At 41.5% G+C, this 21,403-nt stretch overlaps 2 protein-coding genes, 1 long non-coding RNA gene and 1 other non-coding gene across 7 annotated transcripts in view; 3 read left to right on the top strand and 1 right to left on the bottom strand.

Moving 5' to 3' along the window:
• Positions 1–1,802, top strand: part of GPATCH1 (G-patch domain containing 1) — a 43,890-nt gene extending 42,088 nt beyond the window's left edge. The window contains exons 19-20 of the mRNA XM_069966173.1: positions 740–879; positions 1,628–1,802. Coding sequence (XP_069822274.1) covers positions 740–879; positions 1,628–1,664 — 177 coding nt within the window. The 3' untranslated portion in view covers positions 1,665–1,802. The remainder of the gene's footprint in view (positions 1–739; positions 880–1,627) is intronic.
• The window catches only part of LOC138788377 (uncharacterized), a 34,329-nt gene extending 16,037 nt beyond the window's left edge, over positions 1–18,292 (bottom strand). The window contains exon 1 of one of the 3 annotated variants that reach the window (XR_011362584.1): positions 18,223–18,292. This is a non-coding gene — a long non-coding RNA (uncharacterized lncRNA). Of the gene's footprint in view, positions 1–4,556; positions 4,638–4,890; positions 5,039–18,222 lie in introns of those variants that run through there. The other 2 variants (XR_011362582.1, XR_011362583.1) reach the window with 2 other exon arrangements.
• Positions 4,936–17,382, top strand: WDR88 (WD repeat domain 88). Of its 2 annotated transcripts, none has more exons than XM_069966177.1 (11): positions 4,936–5,071; positions 6,907–7,017; positions 8,377–8,465; positions 10,181–10,244; positions 10,367–10,505; positions 14,693–14,822; positions 15,034–15,218; positions 16,189–16,271; positions 16,544–16,612; positions 16,860–16,952; positions 17,173–17,382. In XM_069966177.1, the coding sequence occupies exons 1-11, from the start codon at positions 4,991–4,993 to the stop codon at positions 17,305–17,307; spliced, it is 1,179 nt and encodes a 392-aa protein (XP_069822278.1). In that variant the 5' UTR covers positions 4,936–4,990; the 3' UTR covers positions 17,308–17,382. The 2 variants fall into 2 exon arrangements, with proteins under 2 accessions (XP_069822278.1, XP_069822280.1); XM_069966179.1 differs by lacking the exon at positions 4,936–5,071 and adding an exon at positions 5,227–5,388.
• Positions 18,293–18,703: 411 nt separating the features above from the next.
• On the top strand, positions 18,704–18,777 carry TRNAT-AGU (transfer RNA threonine (anticodon AGU)). Its single transcript has one exon. It is a non-coding gene; the product is annotated as a tRNA-Thr (tRNA).
• Positions 18,778–21,403: the final 2,626 nt, after the last annotated feature.

The following is a 21,403-nucleotide window of genomic DNA, read 5'->3' as shown; positions in this document are numbered from 1 at the left end:
AAAACGCATGTAGCTTCACGCTTCAAAAATACGCAATTGCGTATTTTAACACAGAACAATTGTATAAAGCCAACCTGCGTTTTGCCTGCTTATTTTTAAGACTGATTCACGCAGCAAATACATCAAGTGGGTTTGTACCCTAACACCTCAAAATAAAGTTTTTGAAAAGTGTTGATGGCATGGGCAGTAGTGGGCAGACGTGCAGTCATATGACAATACAGCACCCGTGGATAGCACTCCACTTCCTCTGTACTATTTTAGACTTCAGCTCTTTAGTGAGTATTTCACTGTTGATTCCTGAACCTTTTTCCTGATAATGTGCGTATACTGGTTCTTGAGGTTCCCTGAAAACCATAAGCATCAATTTTCCAGCTGCTAGTTGACTTTTGAACTTTTTCTTGGTTAGCATTTGAGGATGTTCATAGACAGACATCCGACTCCTCCTTTATCCTGACTTTTACTGCTAAAGTACCTACTGGTTTAGCTTACTGTCTTTAGGAGGGACGCATAGCCTAGTAGGCAGAGCGAACATTCTTGGGCTTAGTGTCATCCTCCTGGTGGCACCAGCCCATATACCTATGTCTCACCAAAGAACTCCCCAAGAAAAGGATTGCACAGGGAGCACTAAATAAAACATTTTTATGGCTAGGGAATGTGAAGGCTATTGTAACAAAAAAATTGTGATAAAATAAAACACTGCTCTAAGCCTAATTATATGTTCTTTGATTTTCTGTTACAGAAGAAAAAACATAAAAAGCAAAAGCACAAAAGTAAAACAAAGAGTAGGAAAACTGATGACAAAAGCACAGAAGACAGCAGTGAAAGTCCCAGCGACTCAGAAAACACAGGGGACATAACACCCAGAGAGCTTCTGAAGAGGTCAGTGGGTTTTTTTTTTCCTTCTCTTTTTTTCATTGAAGTAAATGGTAATAAATTATGAGAAAACTTTAAGACATATAGGGCAGCACACAAATCAGTGCAATCCATATGCACTGATCTATGTAAGCAAATGAATAATTGCTTATAATAGCCCCTTAGGATGTTAAAAAAGTGTAGTAAAAGGTGAAAAATGTCAGTGTTTTTACTCTAACCCCCTCCATTTAAAATTTAATGACCCCCCCCCCACACACACACACAATAAACAAAGATATTTGATTTTTTAATAACAAAACAAATCTGAAATCAAAGTTTGTATCATTGCAAGCATCCTGACAAATACGATATGTTAGACATGTCAGTTTTAACATCGCCCCACAATTGTATTTTTCTCTTTACCTTACAAATAATTTCCCCCCAGCATAATAATATATTGTAGGGAAGAATAAACAGGGAGCAGTAGAAAGTACAGTTTCTCCTGCAAAAAAAAAGCCTTGTATAATGTTATGGGTGAGAAAATGCATAAAAAAAATTGAAGTTCGGGTAATATGAGACAGAATAGGATTAAAAATTGAGGAAGAGAGAGTGCGGTCTTTGTTGGAGAGATTGAGTGAGTAGAAGCATGGTTTTGTTGAGTGTTTATTTGGTTCTGTGGCCTCCGCTATAGCAATGTGGCATTTAGTTGGACTAGATTTTGGTACATCATCATGTTAATATCATATTTTATTTTATGTTTGTATATTTTTTCCAGGTTGAAAAATCTTCCTATTCCTCAGTCACAACGATAAGGGAGCTGTCAGTCACTTAATGGATCCTCACGTTTTCTTATTGAGCAACAAAACCAAGCTTCCTGTAAATATATTCACATGCAAGAACATTATTGTAAATTTGTATATTCTAGATAAATTAATTTCTATGAAATAAAATTGAGACTTTGTTCTATAAAGTGTTCTGCTTGTACTTTATAATTTCTGTCGGTCTGCACAACAACCCCTTAATTTTAGTCCATTGGCTCAGTTCTTATGACCTTTGGCTGCAGCTGGATACAGCCGTCACTACAAGGGAAATGTAATCAGCTCTTTGTATTGTAGTAGTCTGGTACATACTGACAACACACAACAATCAGAACATACAGACGTTTAAGCAAACCCAGAAATACAATCAAACCCCTCCCCATCTTTCCATGACTGACAGCAGGGGTCATCAGAGATGTTAGAAAGTAATTAAGAAACCAATCATTATGACTCTGGGTAGCAAGTGTGCAGGATAATGGTGTGTTTACACAGAGATTTGTCTGACATTTTTGAAGCCAAAGCCAGGAACAGACTATAAGCAGAGAGCAGGTAATAAAGAAAAGACTGGGATCTATCCTCTTTTCAAATCGATTTCTGGCTTTGGCTTTCAAAATTGGTCAGATAAATCCCTGTGTAAACGCACAATAAGACAGCACACCTCCACTCTAACATATAAGCAAGAAACTCAGATACCTACATAGAGGTTCTCAGTGCCTCTGATGCAAGACCTGGCCACACTATCCATTTACTACACTGTTTAAAAAGAAAAGGCCAAAGTAAGTTTGATAAAGTACACCTGTCTCTCTATTACAGGGGTACTCCTGTGACTAAACATATATTTCTAATGCATTAATAAAGTTAAAACTCCTCACATGTCCAGATTGTCCAATAATTTAACATTATTGACACTGGTCAATAGGAATGCGGTAATTCCCAATCCCTGCCTGGTTTCAGCAATAATTCCTCTGCATGCTCTTGATATAGTTGTACAGAAGTATAAAAAATATGAGCAGACTGTTTAAATCATGCTCCTTTAAATTGCTCCCTCAATGCGTCTAGAATTAGTGTTAATTCTGTAAGCGATTTCAGCAATTCACCACCCCTCCTTTAAAGGGGTACTCCAGCGAAAAGTTTTTTTTTTCCTAGTAATTGAAACACATTAAAAAGTTATATAACTTTTGTAATATGCTTCAATCACCTATCTGCTCCCCTTTCCTATCTTTTCCCCCCTCAATTCCCCACCAGGAAGTGAAGTAAACTCATTCTTACCTAATGACTGTTGACCCCAGGCTGCTCTGTGGTAGCCATTTTGTGACAATGACATCATCAAGAGAGAGGTGGGTCTAAGCCCTGTTAGGCCAGCCTCCCTTTGTCAGATGACAGAGGTTGCCCAGCTCTGATTGGCTGAACAAGATGTAAGCCATCTAACAGTATTACAGAGTCAGTTAGACATCACAGGAGACAAAGTGCATCATGGGAAAGCCCAAACCAGGAAGAGAAGAAAAAATGAAGACACCAACTGGAGCCTCAGGGACCTGCAAACAGCGGGAAATTCAAACAGAGACAGACTCAGGAGGGATGGTAAGTGTAAAAACTATGGGGGACATTTATTAAGTCCGGCGGTTTTTGCGCTGGGCTTAAAAATGTCCCTGCAGCTCCGACACTACGGAGATTTATGTAGAGATGCATTGCCTCTACAAAAATCCAGTGCGCACCAGTGTGTGTGCAAGGAAACCTACGCCAGCTCAGAGCTGGCGTAGGTTTCCCTATTTTTTGTTGCGAAAAATTATAAATGAAGTGGACCGTGAGTCCGCGCCCCTCGTTCCGCACCCTCCCTGCCCCACTGGTGAAGGTGGTGTAAAAATTTTTTCACAAAATGAATTCTATTTTATGCCAAAAAATACAACTTTCTTTGATAACTTTCCCCCTATGTTATGATTGATTGTTTTTTTAATCAGCGCCGGTGTACCCCTCCATTTTAAGCAAGCATTCGTAGCATTCCATAATACCCCATGGGGAATCAAGCTATTGTGCCTAAAGTTATCTGCATGAATAGTGGGAATATATCAGTGTGATCCTGAATGCATTAAGTTTTCAACCCATCCTTTCCCCCCACATTTTGCCCTACCAAGAGTAAGATTCCCCCCCCCTTTTTTTTGGGGGGGGGGGCAGAAGTGTCCGGGAACTATAGCCTGCTCCGCTGCTTGTGAGGACCAGGACTTTGTGACTGATGGTATATCCTCAGGATTGGTCAATAATATCTGATTGGGGGGGGGGGGGGGGGGACACCTGGCACCCGGCACGCTACTGATCAGCAGTTTTGCGGAACCAGATGTACAGCGTAAATGAAGGCGGAAGCAGATAGCTCTATTCATTGCCTAGTGGCCATGCCATATACTGCTGACATGAGTTAAAGCTGAGCTGCAGTAACCCCAAACAACCACTGCCTGTTTGGAGGTGCTACTTCTGTTTACTGTGCATATCTAAATGCAGCGCCTTTGCTGAGCAGCTCATTGGTGGAGGTGCTGGGTGTTCATCAAGGCAGATAGAAGAGCAGGATGCAAACCAGAAGGGCCATGATTGGCACAGCGCCGGGGAAGATGAGAGTCGTAGTAGTGTAAAGAATAGCTTTATTCGGATGTGTTTAGAGGGGGATTCCTCTTTATCAGGTCCATCACTGAGGATGCATGCTCTGGTTTGTCCAGACCTCTGTATTAGCAGATTATTCTTGGATCAGGCTGCTGTGTGGTGCGGGGTTTTGTACCTGTTATGCAGCACATATTGTAGGTATGGTACATAAATATGCCTAGAGGTTGGAGTAACACCTTCATGTGTAGTGCATGTTTGTTGTGTCACAGTAAGCTATTGCTCTCTGGTAGCAGCCACCTTACAACCTTGGATACAGTGGGATGAGGTGTGGGTGGCTTCTGCTGCAGATCCTGAGTGAGCCCCTGCAGAACATTGCCATTACTTGTCTTCCTGCTCAGCTTTTCTGCACAGCCATAGAGAGGGGGGAGAAACAGTCGGTTGTCCCTATGATTTCCGTCTTCTGGGAGGAGGTTTGTTTCATCCAGAGCCTTCTAGTTCTCATCTGCTGCACAATGTGATATCATTTATACCTAGCTGTTTCCAGCAAGCCGAATTGCCATGAATCAAAGTCAATGAACCGATCGCCTCCATCAGTGAGGGGCAGACGCACACAACACTTCCACCAAGCTACCTATAGATGGCGCCACACTGCCGAGATCTGGACCTGCGCGGCTGCCGTAGCTGGTTGCTATGGAGACAAGAACTCCGGAAGCGCCGAGTTGCTGCACGAGATGTCGCTGCACGGGAAGGGGAGCCTTGTAGGGACGGAATCCGGCGAGGAGACCGTGTGGCATAGTGAGAGGTTATCGCAGGTCTGCTATCAGCAGCACGTTCTGTTGTGTAAGACTCAATGTGTTATAGAGGATAGTGTGGCCATGGTGTTGCCCTTAGCAACCGATATCCATAAGCAGATGGATAATGAAAGGAGCGAGCCTGCTGGTTGTTATAGGGAATATCGTTTCTCAGTTTTGTATGCATATTCAGCACAAAGTACATCATGTGATCATAAAGTCATGTTGTCCATAGCAACCAGTCGGGATTGGTTGGTGACAGACATGTAGGCTGAGCTGGTAATATATCTGGGTATGAGCAACATGAGAGGGCAATAGACTATATGGGGCATCATAAGGTTAGGTTAGATAGTACCATGTAATCTGTACATAACACTGCCAGAATAGCCAAGTCACCCTGTCTTCTTAGAATAATACTGCCACACAGAATACCGCCATAATAGCACGGTACAGTGCATAAACATCTCCATGCATGCCATATGTACACACTGGGGGAGATTTATCAGAAGAATACAGTGCTCCCTCACCATACCATATTAATTGCTTCCAGGACGACCATTGTATGTTGTAACCATTTATGTTCAGACCAAAACTCTATGGAAAATTGGGAATTGGTTCTTAAGCCCCCAAAAGGAAACTAAGCAGCTAATTAATATGGATACAGCAAGTCCTTACATACAACAGTCAGAAAGAGCTACAAGAGATGTCTTTCTATGTAGAGGGCTGGAGCGTTTTCAGGGTTTTGTACAAATCACCCAGGGTCACAGAAAAGAGCAGTACAGGACATGTAGTATGACACTATACATGTTCCGCAGATCTGGACTGTCTGTAGCATTGTATGTTGAGTCTGGTGTCAAGTTACAATGGTCCAGAAAGGAACAGTGTATGTTAAAAATATTGTATCTTGAGGCCATTGTAAGTTGAGGGATCACTGTATACTCACAGTTGTAAACTGCCCACAGCAACCAATCACAGCTCAGCTTTCAGCTCTGGTAAAATGAAAGAGGAAATGTGATTGGTTGCTTTGGGCAGTTTACACCAGTGTATATTTTACACCCTTTGATAAATCTGGGCCACTAAGTCCAAATATACAGAACAGACACACGCACATGCACGCCAAAAGTGGCACAGGAGAGGAACTGCCTGGACTCTGCTGCCGCCGCCCCTATTATGCGGGGCGACAGCAGAAGACCGTTGCCAGGCTGATCGTTGGCGTTTCAGCCTGTTGAAAGACAACTATCAGCCGACATTGTTCTTGCCCAATATTGGCCAAATACGGCCGATAATCGTTTCATGTAATAGGGCTTTTACACAGTACTGAAGTGAAGCACCTTTGGAAGTAAGTACAGCCTCCAGTTTTCTAGGCCAGTGCTTCTCAATTCCAGGCCTCACCAACAGGTCATGTTTTGAGGATTTTTCTTAGTATTTCACAGGTGATATAATTATACTCAGTGCATCAGGTATTCTCACAGGTGTTCTTTCTATGGGATAGCCTGAAAACATGACCTGTTAGTGAGGCCTGAGGACTGGAATTGAGAAGCACTGGTCTAGGGTATGAGGCTACATGGTTTGCACATCTATATTTGGGGAATTTCTGCCATTCTTCTCTGCAGATCCGCTCAAGCTCTGTCAGGTTGGATGGGGACTTTCCCTCAACCCTGACCAGTCTTACTGTCTCAGCTGCTGATAAAAAAAAAACTGCCGCCCTTATGCTTCACCATAGGGATGGTATTGGGAAGGTAGTTTCCTCCATTAGGTTGCTGGTCACCTCTCTTACCAAGGCCCCTCTAGCAAGTGTCTGAAGACTTTCTGAATGCATTGTATGTACATATTTATCCTTTTTGGGTTTTTTGCAGGTTCCTTTTAGGATCTTAAAGGCACACCAAAGTGCTGTGAGTTCTTGCCATTTCTGTTTTGAAGATACAAAAATTTTAACTAGTTCTCATGATGGAACCGTGAAACTCTGGGTAGGTTATTAAACTTCACCTGTGGCTTTATGGACGTAAAAAGAAAAAATATTGGTGTATTACAATAAAATTCCATTAGTGAACACCTAGACACAGATTTATCAAAGGGTGTAAAATTTAGACTGGTGGAAACTGCCCACAGCAACCAATCACAGCTCAGCTTCCAGCTCTGGTAAAATGAAATCATTGTTGCTGGTATACTATAGGTCAAACTCCAACTAACGGAGATAGAGGTGCCGTCTCACACTAATGGAGATGGTATACTATAGGAAATTATAGGCATGATCTTATTTTATTGTATTTAGACAATATCACTAAGGTTCTACTATTGTGAGCAATGTCTGTAATCCTAATTATTTTCACATGCTCCTTTTGAGATGTTTTCTTGTTTTTGCCTACTTAATAGAATATTGTTAAAAAAAAAAAGAAAGAGGAGCTGTTATTGGTTGCTGTGGGCAGTTTACACCAGTCTAAATTTTACACCCTTTGATAAAACTCCCCCCTAATGACTGGGTATCCAGAAGAAGGAAGATCCAGAACACTGAACTTATCATGCCTATGGCTGTATTGCATAGTCTACTATGGGCCCATTCTCTACCTCCACACACTACTATTTTACTTTAGAATTAGTTAACATAGAGTACCCAATGGAATTGTAAAGACTATGGCCAAGATTTATGAATCATCTCACATTCATTTTACCAGAGCTTGTTAAGATATAAATGCTGAGCTGTAATGGTTGCTATGGGCAAATTACAGTAATTTTTATATAGACTGTCCACCACAATCCAGGCTCTATGAACTTGGCTTTGCTGTGTAGATGAGCCGTTACAGAAGAGCCTCTGACAGAAGGTTTATGCTGTCCTATCTGAGGGCACCATAAATTAGTAACAGATATTGCATACATCATTCTGTACAGTCATTCCAAAGAGATCCTCCTGAATAGCCGCACACTAGTCCTCCCCATTATGTACAGTATATTCTCTTAGTTGTCCTTGATATTCATGAGAATTTGCTCTCTCCACCCACTGGCTGTTGATTTGTAGCTGTCTACCTACCAATCACTACTCAGTAAGCGGAGGGAGCAGTACGACATGGAGTCTGTTCTGCATATCAGAAGAATGGCTGAAAAGAACAAGATAAGTAATAAGCTACAATTTATTTTACAGGCATGGTTCTTTTTAGGCAACCTATTTCTATGGTCCCCATTGCAGCAGGAATAATCCCATCTATTATCCAGAAGGTCTTATGCTATGCCATGTAGTGTTACAATGAGTAGAAACTGGGATTACATGAAAAGCTATCATAACAGGAAATGATTCCCATTGAATGAGGGGTATTTTGCTGTTTATTCTTTAGGATTTCTCTACCTCTTCACAAGTGTGTGAGTTCAAAGATGAAAATAGTGGTCCTATCTCTGAGTGCAATCTGACAGGTGACAACAAAAGGTGACATTTATATTAACTTTCAACTAAAAGGTTTGTCTGATGATGAGTAGAAGTAGTGTATATCAGTTGTATGACAACCTGTGATTTTCCATTATACAGTATATGAAATGGCAGCAGCTACACAATGGCCAGCAATAAAAAGCTGAATGGTGCTGAAAAAAACAAATCTGAGATTTGGCTATTTCGGTGAATCTCTCTGGCACATATTCTCAGAGGCTAGATTGATCTGTTAACCACTAGTAATGCCATACATACAGTACTGTGCAGTAAGCAAATGTGGAAAAATGCAGTAAGAGGGTATGGTCACAAACCGTATGTTCAGTGAACAGTGTCTGGAAATAATAGCTGTTCACAAAATTTAAAGTCGTCTGGCGGCCGCACATTACATTGAAGTGAATGGTTAAAGTGACTGTACCACCAGGCCCAGGCAGAAGCACTGGAGGCACCCACTCTTAGTGGGAGGAAACCCCCGCCCCTCTATGATAGGGTTCCATTGATTCTAATGGAGTCACGTCATGGAGGGGCTGGGGTTTCTTCCCACTGGGGGTGGGTCGGCCCGCCTCCAGTGCTTTTGCCTGGGCCTGGTGGTACAGTCACTTTAATTGATTTGTAGGCATACTCAACGGTGCCCGCAAGTCAGTGTTAAAAAAGAACATTCCTGCAGCTGATACAGAGGTATTGGCTGCAGGAATGTCCTGACTGCATCCTGGCGGCCGGCAGCTTAACAGCATCCGTTACTATGCAATGGATGTCGTTAAACCAAGAGTGAACATAGCCAGAAAAAGAATGCTTCCAAAAATCGAAGTATTAATAGTTGATTTTATCAATTAAGGAAATGCTAAGTTATTAGAAAAAAGAGAAATCTAAATCAATTTGGTGTGCCCCCTTCCCCTTTATGCTGGTTTTACACACAGCAGTTTTTTGGAAAACTACCACTGCAGTGTTTGTGCCAATTCCAGAAGTGGATTCAGATGGGATGGAAAATATAAAGGGAGGGCTTATACTTCTCTTTACTGTTGGATCCACTTCTGGTTTTGGCACAAATACTGCAGTGGCAGTTTTCCAAAAAAATCTGCTGTGTGTGAAACCAGCTTTACCTACTGTACAAAACTGTCTTCTTGGTAACTTTGAAGGAACTTGATAGGGATGTTGTTCCAAACATATTGGAGAACTAAACACAGATCTTATGTGGACGTATGCTTCCTCAAATCCTTTTGTATCTTCATTTATCTTCAAGTCTGGAAAGGTTCTTTGGGGGGCATACTGTATCACTTTCAGGACACCTTGTTCTTCTTTAGGCTATGTTCACACACCATCATAATGAGGTCAGTTTTTAGTGGATGGCCTCCATTTAACAGCGAAAAAGGGCTGTTGTTTCAAAAGCAACGGCCATTATTTTGAAAACAACAGCCATTGTTGGCTGTTAAATGGTGGCCGTCCACTAAAAAAGGCCGTCATTATGACGGTGAATGAACATAGCCTTACAATGAAGGTAGTTTTTTGTGTCATTGGTTATGTGTTTGAGGTCGTTATCCTGCTGCAGAATAAAAATACCAAGTTTGATGCATCTTACTATGAAGCATTTCTCCACACCTGCCTAAAACCTTGGCAAAGTTCTGTATATGACCTTATCTATACCTGACTGTATTTTGCACTATGTTGTTCATGTCTATGCTGCTAGCGTGATAATGTTCTTCTAAATTCTTGTCTTCTAGGATAGTGACATCATCTTATGACAAAACGGTGAAGCTATGGGATATACAGAATGGGAAAGTATTGGTATATAACCTTTGTACTACCATTACCCTAATACAGGATAGGAAGATAGATATAGATTAGATAGATAAGCTAGATTGTGATATATTCTAAATAATAGGTAAGGTTTTCTTTTCTGTTCTCAGTGGTCAGTGAGCCTGGATAGCCCTGTGACATCATGCAATGTTTCAGAAGACGGAAAACACATTGTATGCTCCACGGATGTAGAAAATGGTATTTGTATCATTGACTGTGCAACGGCTTCTAAAGTGATTTTTATTAAAGGTAAGACTAATTGATAGATTAGTACCTATATAAGTAAGTAAAAGTGTCTTCAACCTACTTTAGGTTGTAAGTCACATGCAACACAAAAAATTTGCTTTGATGTTGTCCTAAGATTTATTTTTTGGGCTATGTTCACAGATCGTAAAATAAAGGTAAAATATGGCCGTAATTTCGAGGTAAAAATTCAGCTTGATTTTCAATAAAATAATGCAGTCTATTGAAGTCAATGGGAAATTGTATGGCAGTTCATACACTGTATAGAATAACGACCGTCCAAATAATGAATATTCAATTTTAAAAAATATGGCTGTGTTTTTTTTATTTTTTTATTTAGTGACAGTGTTTTAATATTATTTAAAATTACAGTCATCTTTATCTTTTATTTAACTGTGTGTGAACCTAGGCTTAATCTGGTGCCACAAACATCCTACTACCCCATTTTTCCCCAGTGGGGAACACTGTGTTAGTGTTTTAGAAAAATATTCTAATGACCTTTCACCTATTACTGTTAATAGTTGCTACACTGTTTTTTTTGCTCTTGAGGTTCAATTACATTTTTGTTAGAAAACACTATCATATCCAAGATCAGTCCTGCGGTCTGTTCGGCAGGTGATGCAGTTATTGTCCTAAAAAACAACGTTTAAACTTGCAGCCCTGTGCCCAACGGGAGTATCTGTGCCCGAACTTTGCGCCACCCCTCCGTCCCTCCTCCCCACCCTCTTCATCATTAGGAATGCCACTGGAACATTTTCTCCTGTCTGAACATTGCACAGGTGCCTTAACCCTTAGACGACCCAGGGCGTATAGTTACGCCATGGAAGTCTGTCCCCAGACGACCTAGGGCGTAACTGTACGCCCTGGGTGTTATTCCCGCTATGAAGCGCGCTCCGGAGCGGAGCGCGCTTCATAGCAGGTGGGGGCCGGCTGCAGTGAGCAGCCGGGACCTCACCGGTAATGACACGCTGCAGCGATCGCGCTGCCGCGTGTCACTAACCCCTTAAACGCCGCGATCGCGGCGCGACCGCGGCGTTTAAGTGTAAGTGACAGGGGGAGTCCCCTGTCACTTACCGATCGGGACCCCCGCAGTGTGACTGCGGGGGTCCCGATCGGTAAAACGGACTGCCGGAGGTCTCTTACCTGCCTCCATGCGGTCCGATCGGCGATCTGCTACACTGAGCCTGCACAGTCAGGCTCAATGAGCAGAGCGCCGATAACACTGATCAATGCTATGCCTATGGCATAGCAATCATCAGTGTAGAAATCAAACTAATCTATGTACAAGTCCCCCAAAGGGACTTCAAATGTGTAAAAAAAAAAAGTTAAAAACACTAATACACTACCCCAAAGCCCCTCCCCCAATAAAAGTTGAAATCACCCCCCTATCCTATTATATAAATAAAACATATAAAAATAAATAAATAGATAAACATATAATATACCGTAGCGTGCGTAATTGTCCGATCTATTAAAATATAACAAGTGTCATTGCGAACGGTAAACGGCGTACACGAAAAGAGGGGAAAAAGTGCGCGGATTACCGATTTTATGTTACATTATATATATAAAAAAATTAATAAAAAGTGATCAAAACGTCCGATCTTCACAAATATGGTATTAATAAAAACTAGAGATCATGGCGGAAAAAATGACACCCCATACAGCCCCGTAGGTGAAAAAATAAAACCGTTATAAGCGTCACAATAGTCCCATTTTATTTATAATTAATTGCCGAAAAAAAGGATTTCATTAAAAAATACATATATAACATTAGAGAATCCGTGTAACCTGCATATGGTTGTGTTCAGACTGACCTATAGAATAATTGTATCATGTCGCTGTTACCATATAGTGCATAACGTAGACACAGGAACCCCCCAAACGTTACCATATTGCATTCTTTTTTGCGATTTCACCAATTTATATCTTCATAAATAATATATTTGGAATTCCATCATACATGTTATGGTAAAATGAATGACACCATTACAAAGTACAACTATTCCTGTAACAAATAAGCCCTTACATGGCCTGTAGATAAAAAACTGAAAGTGCTAGAGCTCTTAGAAGGGGAGGAGGGAAAAACGGAAACACTAAGATCAAAATTTGCGCGGTCCACTGGGTCATTTTGGGCCTGGTCCTCAAAGGGTTAAAGGGGTTATTCAGCGCTACAAAAACATGGCCACTTTTCCCCCTACTGTTGTCTCCAGTTCAGGTGAGGTTTGCAATTAAGCTCCATTTAATTCAATGGAACTGAGTTTCAAAACCCCACCCAATCTGGAGACAACAGTAGGGGGAAAGTGGCCATGTTTTTGTAGCGCTGGATAACCCCTTTAACGATGCAGCCCATATTCAGTATTCACACAGCCGAGGAATAGGAGACAATTTGCCTAGAGCATTCCTAATGATGAGGAGGGCGGGGAGAAGGGACAGAGAGGTTGTGCCAGCCTAATGCATACACAATCTAAGCCGCGGCCATTGGGCACGGGGCTGCCAGTTTAAAAGTTGTTTTTAGGACAATAGCTGCATCACCTACCGAACGGACCCCAGGACAGATCTTGGATTAAAAGCAGCTATCTGAAGGTACAAGTGGTTTGGGGGGGGGCAGATTGTGGGTACAGAGTTGCTGCTGCAGCATCTCATCGATCTATGCTGCATATCTATGCAGCATAGATCTCAATGAGAGATCAGTATACTTATACTAGAAGTCTCCCAGGGGGGCTTCTAGTATAAGTGTAAAAGAAAAAAAAAAGTGATATCATCAATAAAAAGCCCCCTCCCCTAATAAAAGTCTGAATCACCCCCCTTTTCCCATGTTATAAATAAAAATAAATAAATAAACATGTTTGGTATCGCTGCGTGCGTAATCGCCCAAACTATTAATTAATCACATTCCTGATCTCGCAGGGTAAATGGCGTAAGCGCAGAAAATCCTAAAGTGCAAAATTGCGCATTTTTGGTCGCATCAAATCCAGAAAAATTGTAATAAAAAGCGATCAAAAAGTAGCATATGCGCAATCAAGGTACCGATAGAAAGAACATATCTTGGCGCAAAAAATGACACCTTACCCAGCCCCATAGACCAAAGGATAAAAGCGTTATAAGCCTGGGAATGGAGCAATTTTAAGGAACATATATTTGTTAACAATGGTTTGAATTTTTTACAGGCCATCAGTTACAATGAAAGTTATACATGTTACATATCGTTGTAATCGTAACGACTTGAGGAACATCCTTAACAAGTCAGTTTTACCCCAGGGCGAACGGCGTAGAAACGAAAACTCCCCAAATAAAAGAAATGCGTTTTTTTTTTTAATTTCACCACACATTGAATTTTTTTCTGGTTTCGCAGTGTACTTTATACAAAAATTCAGCCTGTCATTGCAAAGTACAAGTAGTGGCGCAAAAAATAAGGGCTCATGTGGGTTTCTAGGTGGAAAAATGCAACTGCTATGGCCTTTTAAGCACAAGGAGGGAAAAACGAAAACGCAAAAATTGAAATTGGCCCGGTCCTCTAAGGGTTAACGGGCCTTACTCAACGTGATTGTGGGTTCAAACTCCCGCCTCTACTCTTTGGTGCGAATGGTAGTTGTCACCATCGTTTCACCACACAAAAATAACAATTCTTTTAGTCTGGAATACAAGAAAAGCCATACAAAAGACTTAAAAACGGTACCAGGAGTCTACACCACACACTGGGTAAGTATATATCGGAGCCCTACAAACAGGCTAACAGTAACCATAGTGTCCATGCTCATGTATATCTGGCAGAAACCTGTTGGAGGAAATACAGAGCATGACTTCAGTGTATTGCTCCCCGTGTAAGGGCTACATTGTCCAGGTATTTCCTATGTGTCACTGATTATTTGGGCCATAAATATAGTTCTGGAAAAGAGGTAGGGATACACGTGGGGTGCTTTCAGCCACACTAGGGTCACACTCTGGATTTCCTCCTACAGGTGATGTTGTATTTAGGGTTATTTTATAACAAAAAACAACTACTACAAATAAAAAGTTAAGATGGTGACATTGCAACCAGTCAGGTCCCTACTTCCAATTTCTGGCTTGAAATGAAAGGTGACCACTAAAAGCCAGTTGCTATAGATGACAGCTCTTTCTTTAAAAAAGAAGGCCCAGTGCTCCACATGTACAGTACATGCGTAAAGTACATTTATTCTTCCCTCTTTCAGACCATCATGTGTCCACCATAACAAGATGTTGTTTTGATCCAGAAGGACAAAGAATTTGTTCAGTGTCTTCTGACAGATCTGTGAAATTGTGGGACATAACTTCAAAACGCACAACTATTCAAATAAACAGGTAAGGAACAGTGTATTAGAGGGGTCCTTGTGGAGTCACAGAGAAGGCAATGGGTATGATAGCCGCTTTGTAATATATATCCTCTGCTTCGTTCTATCTGTCAGCACAGATTGGGTGTCCTGTGGAATAAGGAGTGGCAAAAGAGAATTGTATAAGAGAAAGTTGTTCTTCGGAATTTTGTAAGAAATAAAACATAATATTTTAATTGCAGAGCACACAACAATGTTATTTCAGACTGTGGCTTCAGTTTCAATGGCCGCCTATTGTGCACAGCATCCTGGGACAAAGGTTTAAAAATCTGGGATGTAAACACTGGAGAATTCCGTCACTGTGGAGCAGATAATGTCCTTAAAGCTCACACAGGATCAGTCAGCTGCTGTGTGTTTTCTCAGGATGGTGAGTTACAGCACAAACTCCAAAAATGTTAGTTTTCTTTTACCCATTCTTGAGTTTATTTTGATCAGGTTTATGTTGGGACACACCTTATAAGTCAATAAGAAAATAGATTATGATGGATCATGGCGGGTCATATCAGATCAGTCAGATCCATCATGAATTCTATAAATCTGAAGCCATAATGCCATATAAGCAAAGTCCTGGTGACTATCATGGGCGTTGCTATGATCCAAAGAGGTATACCACCTCATCAGTACACTGGCCCCAGATATTACTTTATTATAAAACCTGTACCTAAAGATACATTAAGCCAACCACAATTTACGTAACACAGCATTTTTTTGAGTAATGGTCAAGCACTTACATACATAGCCACGTCACATTATTATGACCACTTCCTACTTTCGAAGCTGGCTGCATGTAGCGCATGAAGGAAATCAGGTAAGCTGGCTTGGTGGGTATATACAGAGTGCCATAGGTTGTTTGCACACATACTCTATCCCTTGTGGGCAATTATTTGGTCCCATTTCCATGACAAATGTAGCAGTCCTATATATTTAGGCCTGCAGTCTGATCCTGGAATGGGATCCCTTGGCAGACACAAGTGATAATGTCACTGCATTGTTCTGGCCTTCTCAAGGGTTGTCATCGCAGTGTCCTGCAGCCAGTGAGAGTAAATGGCAGAGAGCTAACAGCTTCATGCTGCAATGTAGTATTTACCTGTATTTGTGTCCTGATAGTGCCCCTGCTGTTTATAGTACTAAATTGTACCTATTAATGGTGCGTTCATACCTACAGGATCTGCAGCTGATTTTCTGCAGCAGATTTCATTTAAATAACTGAACACAGCATCAAATCTGCTGCAGATCCTGTAGGTGTGAATGCACCCTAAAATTGTAAATACATTGGATGCAAATAGTGGTCGGTTTCCTGGTGAGACTCTTACTCAGATGCCGTTCTGTCATCACAGCTTCTGTCATGTTATCTGGAGGATATGATAGAGCAATTGTTCTCTGGGATGTGATCTCCAAATGCAAGAAGCTTGTGTTAAAGGTATGTCACCCTAGTTAGTAGTGCACTGTATGTTATCTATCTCATTGTTTTATCGCAGAAAGCAAAAAGAAGCCCACTGCTGATGTGAACAAACAAAAAGGTGCATTTATTCCATCAATTGTGGGCAAAAAGTGAAGCTTAAGTTCTCACATAGAACCATTTTCAAGCCTATCTATCTATCTATCTATCTATCTATCTATCTATCTATCTTATATTTGCCTAGGCCATTAATATTATTTATGCCATTTATTGTATTATTTCAATATCATTAGGGTCACTCGGATTGGGTCCTGGATGTTGCACTGAGTGCCAGTAAGAAATGGATTCTTTCTTCTTCAAAGGTAAAAATTCTGCCTCTTTTTCATCACTCATGAGTGGTGGTATGTGACATAATATGGTGTGATATTTGTTAACACACACACAAACATTTAAATATATACTGGATTATTGGCACCATGCAAGACTAAATTTATAACTTGATCCATTAAACCAAGGCAAGTGTCTCAGAAGCTTTGGACACTTGAAAGCAGCCATACAGAAGGCAAAAGCAATACTTTTGTGACTACTGCCTGTGTATTCACCACACAGGACTCTACAGTACGATTGTGGAACATAGAAAAGTCTGAAGAAATACCTGCTGTTATTGAAAACAAGAAAGCAATTGGTCCCCGACTATCTCAGGTAACTGCTCATGGCAATAACTAAAAGCATACTGTAAGAACAGCACCAGAGAGGGCTTAGGTGTCATCACTTCCATATAACCGGCTTGGGTGATGGGGTGCAGATACATCTCAGCATCAGTGAGGCAGACATTTTTGGATTGGGGTGATGTCCATGTAAAAATGCAAAGTTCGATTTTTTTTTTTTTTTTTTTTTACTAAAATGTTTCATATTTTTTCAGTGTGAAGAATGTGGGAAGCCATTTCCTGTCATGCACTGGGACAATACAAACGTGATCACTAAATGCTTCTTCTGTCGCCTCTCTACCCCATTTAAGAGTATGCCCTCCCTACCCACTGTGCCCCAAACTGGCTAATGTGCCATTTGATACAATATAATTATTACATATGTTTTATAATATTTTTTTTAACGAGGAATAAACATCAACAACCTGAGAATTACAATACAATGATTTTTTTGCATTTTAATCTGATTTTGGTTTTCTGTGTAGCAATGTATATGTGTGTATGTGTGTTTATTATACAAGTGTCTATATATTTATGCCTGTGTGTAGACCTGTCCATATATACAGCACCTGTTTTCTGGTGTACAAGTATTTGTATATCTGTGCTACTGGCTGTGTATGTACATGGATGTATCTGGATTAGAGAGTATATGTGAGTGTGTACTTGTGTATATGCATCTTATGTGTTGCTGGATGGTACCACATGCCTAATAAAGTTGGGTGCTCAGTGGAAAGGGTTCCCCAACCTAAGACAGCAATAGCGTGGATAAATCCGTCCAAATGACAATGACATGAAGCCAAAAGAAATAAGGACAAGGGGGGAGATTTATCAAACATGGTGTAAAGTGAAACTGGCTCGGTTGCTCCTAGCAACCAATCAGATTCCACCTTTCATTCCTCACAGACACTTTGGAAAATGTAAGGTGGAATCTGATTGGTTGCTAGGGGCAAGTGAGCCAGTTTCACTTTACACCATGTTTGATAATTCTCCTCCTAAGGTTTTGGTCCACCTCAGACTGTTCTCAAGCCATGTTTCTGTAAAGGCTTGAGAGAGACTTGTGTGTGCTTGCATGTGGGAATTACGGAATTAACGTAGCTTTTCACGGTTATACTGTTTGTGCGACTTACCGTAAAGACACAACATAGGGGGTAACAGCATGCAAACTGCAAATATTGAACTATGCAATGAAAACAATAGTATGCAAAACTATGCAATGAAACTAACAGTAGTACAAGAGACACTTAGGAAGAAGGTACTTTTCTTACCTTCATCCTCAGAGCCATTTTCCTGCAATCCTCCATTTTATGAAGGTGTTAATGTAGGTGTCCATTACTACAGCCCTCCTCATTAATATTCATCTGGAATGATGTCACTGCAGAGCGCCCCCTATGTGTCACACAAGCACTGATGACCTCATTGCTATGTGTCAGTCTGCAGCGGGAGATCTGGATTTGTATATACTGATCCTTTGTGTGGAAGATAAGGCCCAGCCAGCAGCTTCTTTCCCTGCATATTCCTGCATGCTGGTGGGGAGGCTAGAGAGGGCTCTCTGCCATATGTCTGCTAGAGGGCTGCGAAGCTGAATACTATCTGCTGTTTATTAGTTTGGAGTAAAACGATAAAAATGATAAGTAATAATAACAATAGTAAATGAGTTGATAAATAGGATGGCACGATCACGTCCCCGCATCACTATGGTTACCACATGTGGCTGAGGGTTCCTATTTTGAGGCTGGATCACCGTGCGGCGCCGTGGCTTAGTTGGTTAAAGCGCCTGTCTAGTAAACAGGAGATCCTGGGTTCGAATCCCAGCGGTGCCTTTTCCTTTCTTTTTCTCCCTTTTTCCTTTTTATTTTCTTATAGTGGTTATGTTTTCCTGTTTTTTAGTTTCTTTTCTCCACCAGTATTTACTTTTCCTGATATACACTTCGTAGATGTTTTACTTGACCTCCGAGTTACACAGACTGAACATCCGTGTATATGCATTATAGCGCACTTGGCTAGTGTTTGCCATCTTTCTAGTGAAGGGCACATGGTCACATTGCTGAACTTCCCTTTCTGCTAGTAAATGGTAACGATTTAAATGTGATACATTCTGACGTTACATTCCGGTAACAGCGCAGTGCAGTGCTAGAGTGCGCGCCTAGGAGACATTACCGGGCGCAGTGCGCCACCTAGCGGCAGAGCGGAGACTCCTGCAATACGCCGGGTTTCCCTGGCTGGGGGCCGGGTGCGAGACGTCATAAGGTGACGGAGGATTGCCGCTTACGTCACCTCTTTCTTTGATAAAGTAAATATGAATATGCAGCATCCTTAGGCAGGGGAGTCTCTGTGTGACGTCAGTACAGTGTGTGTGTGGGGATCGGGTCACTGGCACGGCTACCTATTTCCCATAGACTGAAGTGAGACAAGCTGGAGCATGACAAGCGGCTTTCAGTGACGCTCCCGGTGCCTGCGAACTGGTGGGTGTTACCAGAGAGTGCCAGCCATAGTATCCACATTATAACTGTCAGCGAGTGCCACAGTGGATTGTCCCAACCATAGTATCCACATAAACTTTCAAAGTGTGCCACCATAAACTTTGACAGCCATAGTATCAACATAGAACACCATAGCACATCCTTAACTGCACTAGATACAATGGGGGAGAGTTATTAAACTGGTGTAATGTAGACCTGGCTCAGTTGCCCCCAGCAACCAATCAGATTTCACCTTTCATTTTCCAGAGAGTCTGTGAGGAGTAAAAGGTGGAATCTGATTGGTTGCTAGGGGCAACTGAGCCAGGTCTACATTACACCAGTTTAATAACTCTCCCCCAATATCCCTATTAACTGCCAGGCATTGCCACCCTAAAGTGTCAGACACAGTGCCTCTCTGAGTGTCTGAGTAATAGTGCTAGTGTTCAGTGCCAGCCTATTTACGATACCAGACGGACCACTCCTATGAATTGAGCCAAATACTGTACTACTATATGGAAAAAACATAGAAGAAACATTCAGCAATTGCCCATATGAACCAGTTAGGTCCTATGCAACTAACAATATAACAGCTACCATCTGCCTGGTCTGGGGCCCTGAGGGCATTACATAGATGCCCAGACCCAATGACAATGCTGGGTATTACCCATTAATATATTTGGTTTCTCAAATGTATAAAGTGTTGCATGTACCAGCCAAAATATGAGGATTAAAATACTCCTGGCATTGCCTCAGCATTTAATGAAATTTGTTTCATACTGAGAATGTGCTCCATCGACCATTGCTAATCCTACCATTTCTTCTGTACATGGCTGGGAACAAATTGTCCTGAACTTTGCAGCTCGGTCCTGTTCCCAGTTTATATGACAAATTATTTTTCTCTCTGCTCTGTGATTTTGTGTTCTGCATTTTTAATAATCCCTTTTAATATCAACTGGATGTTCGAAACTAATTATTTATTTTATGAATTATTTGGAAGCGGAAATAACCCACTAGCTTTGCAGTATGCTAATCCATACACATGTAGATCAGGCTCAGATATTCAGCTGCTGTTCTGTTCTGGGAGGAAGTATAGGCAGAGTAAACTGTACCCCTCTCCCAGTGCACTAGTGTCTTGCCTGCCTAGGAGAGGCTTGTCACAGTGACTAGTCACTCCCACAACACTGGCCATTTTGATATCTGGAAAGTATGCCCTAATTTTTACCCCTTGTGCTAACATGACCAGGGGTTTAGTACACCAGTCTATTGTGCACTGGGCTTAGGTGCCAGAGATAGAAAGGAACGGCTTTCAGTGGTGGTCTTCAAGGGAGTTGCCCCACTAATAAACATTACTATACTTTGTTCAATGGGTATTCCACCCAAACATAACTTTTGATATGTTGCTACCCATGGTGAGACTAACAATTAAATCCATACTTGATTTTATCTATTCAGTCTCCTTCCCCCAGTTCTCAGCTGCTGCTTTCTGCTGAAGACACAAATCTGTGTGTAAGCTTTTCTCTCTGTTTCCCCCTCCTCTCACCTCTCTTCTGAGACAGCTGATGTAAACAAGTCCCTGGCAGGCTTAATCTGCAACACTGAAGCTTCTTTGTAATGCTGGGAGGGTTATTCTGAGGTCAAGTTGCTGATGAACACACTGTGATTATCCCTTCCGGCATTACAAAGTTGCTACAATATTGCAGATAGGGACTTGTTTACATCAGCCCCTCAGAAGGGAGGGGAGAGGAGGGGGTAGACAGAAAGAAAGACTCACACACACATTTTTGTGTTTGCAGTAGAAAGCAGCAGCTGAGAATTGGGGGAAGGCGACTGAATAGGAAATAACAAGTATGGAAGGAATTGTTAGTCTCACCTTGGGCAGCAACATATCAAAAGTTGTTTGAGTGGAGTGCACCTTTAAAGCGGCACTAACAGCAGGTTATTCCCAGAGAACTAGCTGATATGCCGCTGTAGCAGCATCCCACAGGGC

Source organism: Dendropsophus ebraccatus, chromosome 4 (genome assembly GCF_027789765.1).
Source record: "Dendropsophus ebraccatus isolate aDenEbr1 chromosome 4, aDenEbr1.pat, whole genome shotgun sequence".
Taxonomy (NCBI): Eukaryota; Metazoa; Chordata; class Amphibia; order Anura; family Hylidae; genus Dendropsophus; species Dendropsophus ebraccatus.
Note: the sequence above shows the minus strand (reverse complement) of the source record. Positions and strands in the feature narration are given on the sequence as shown.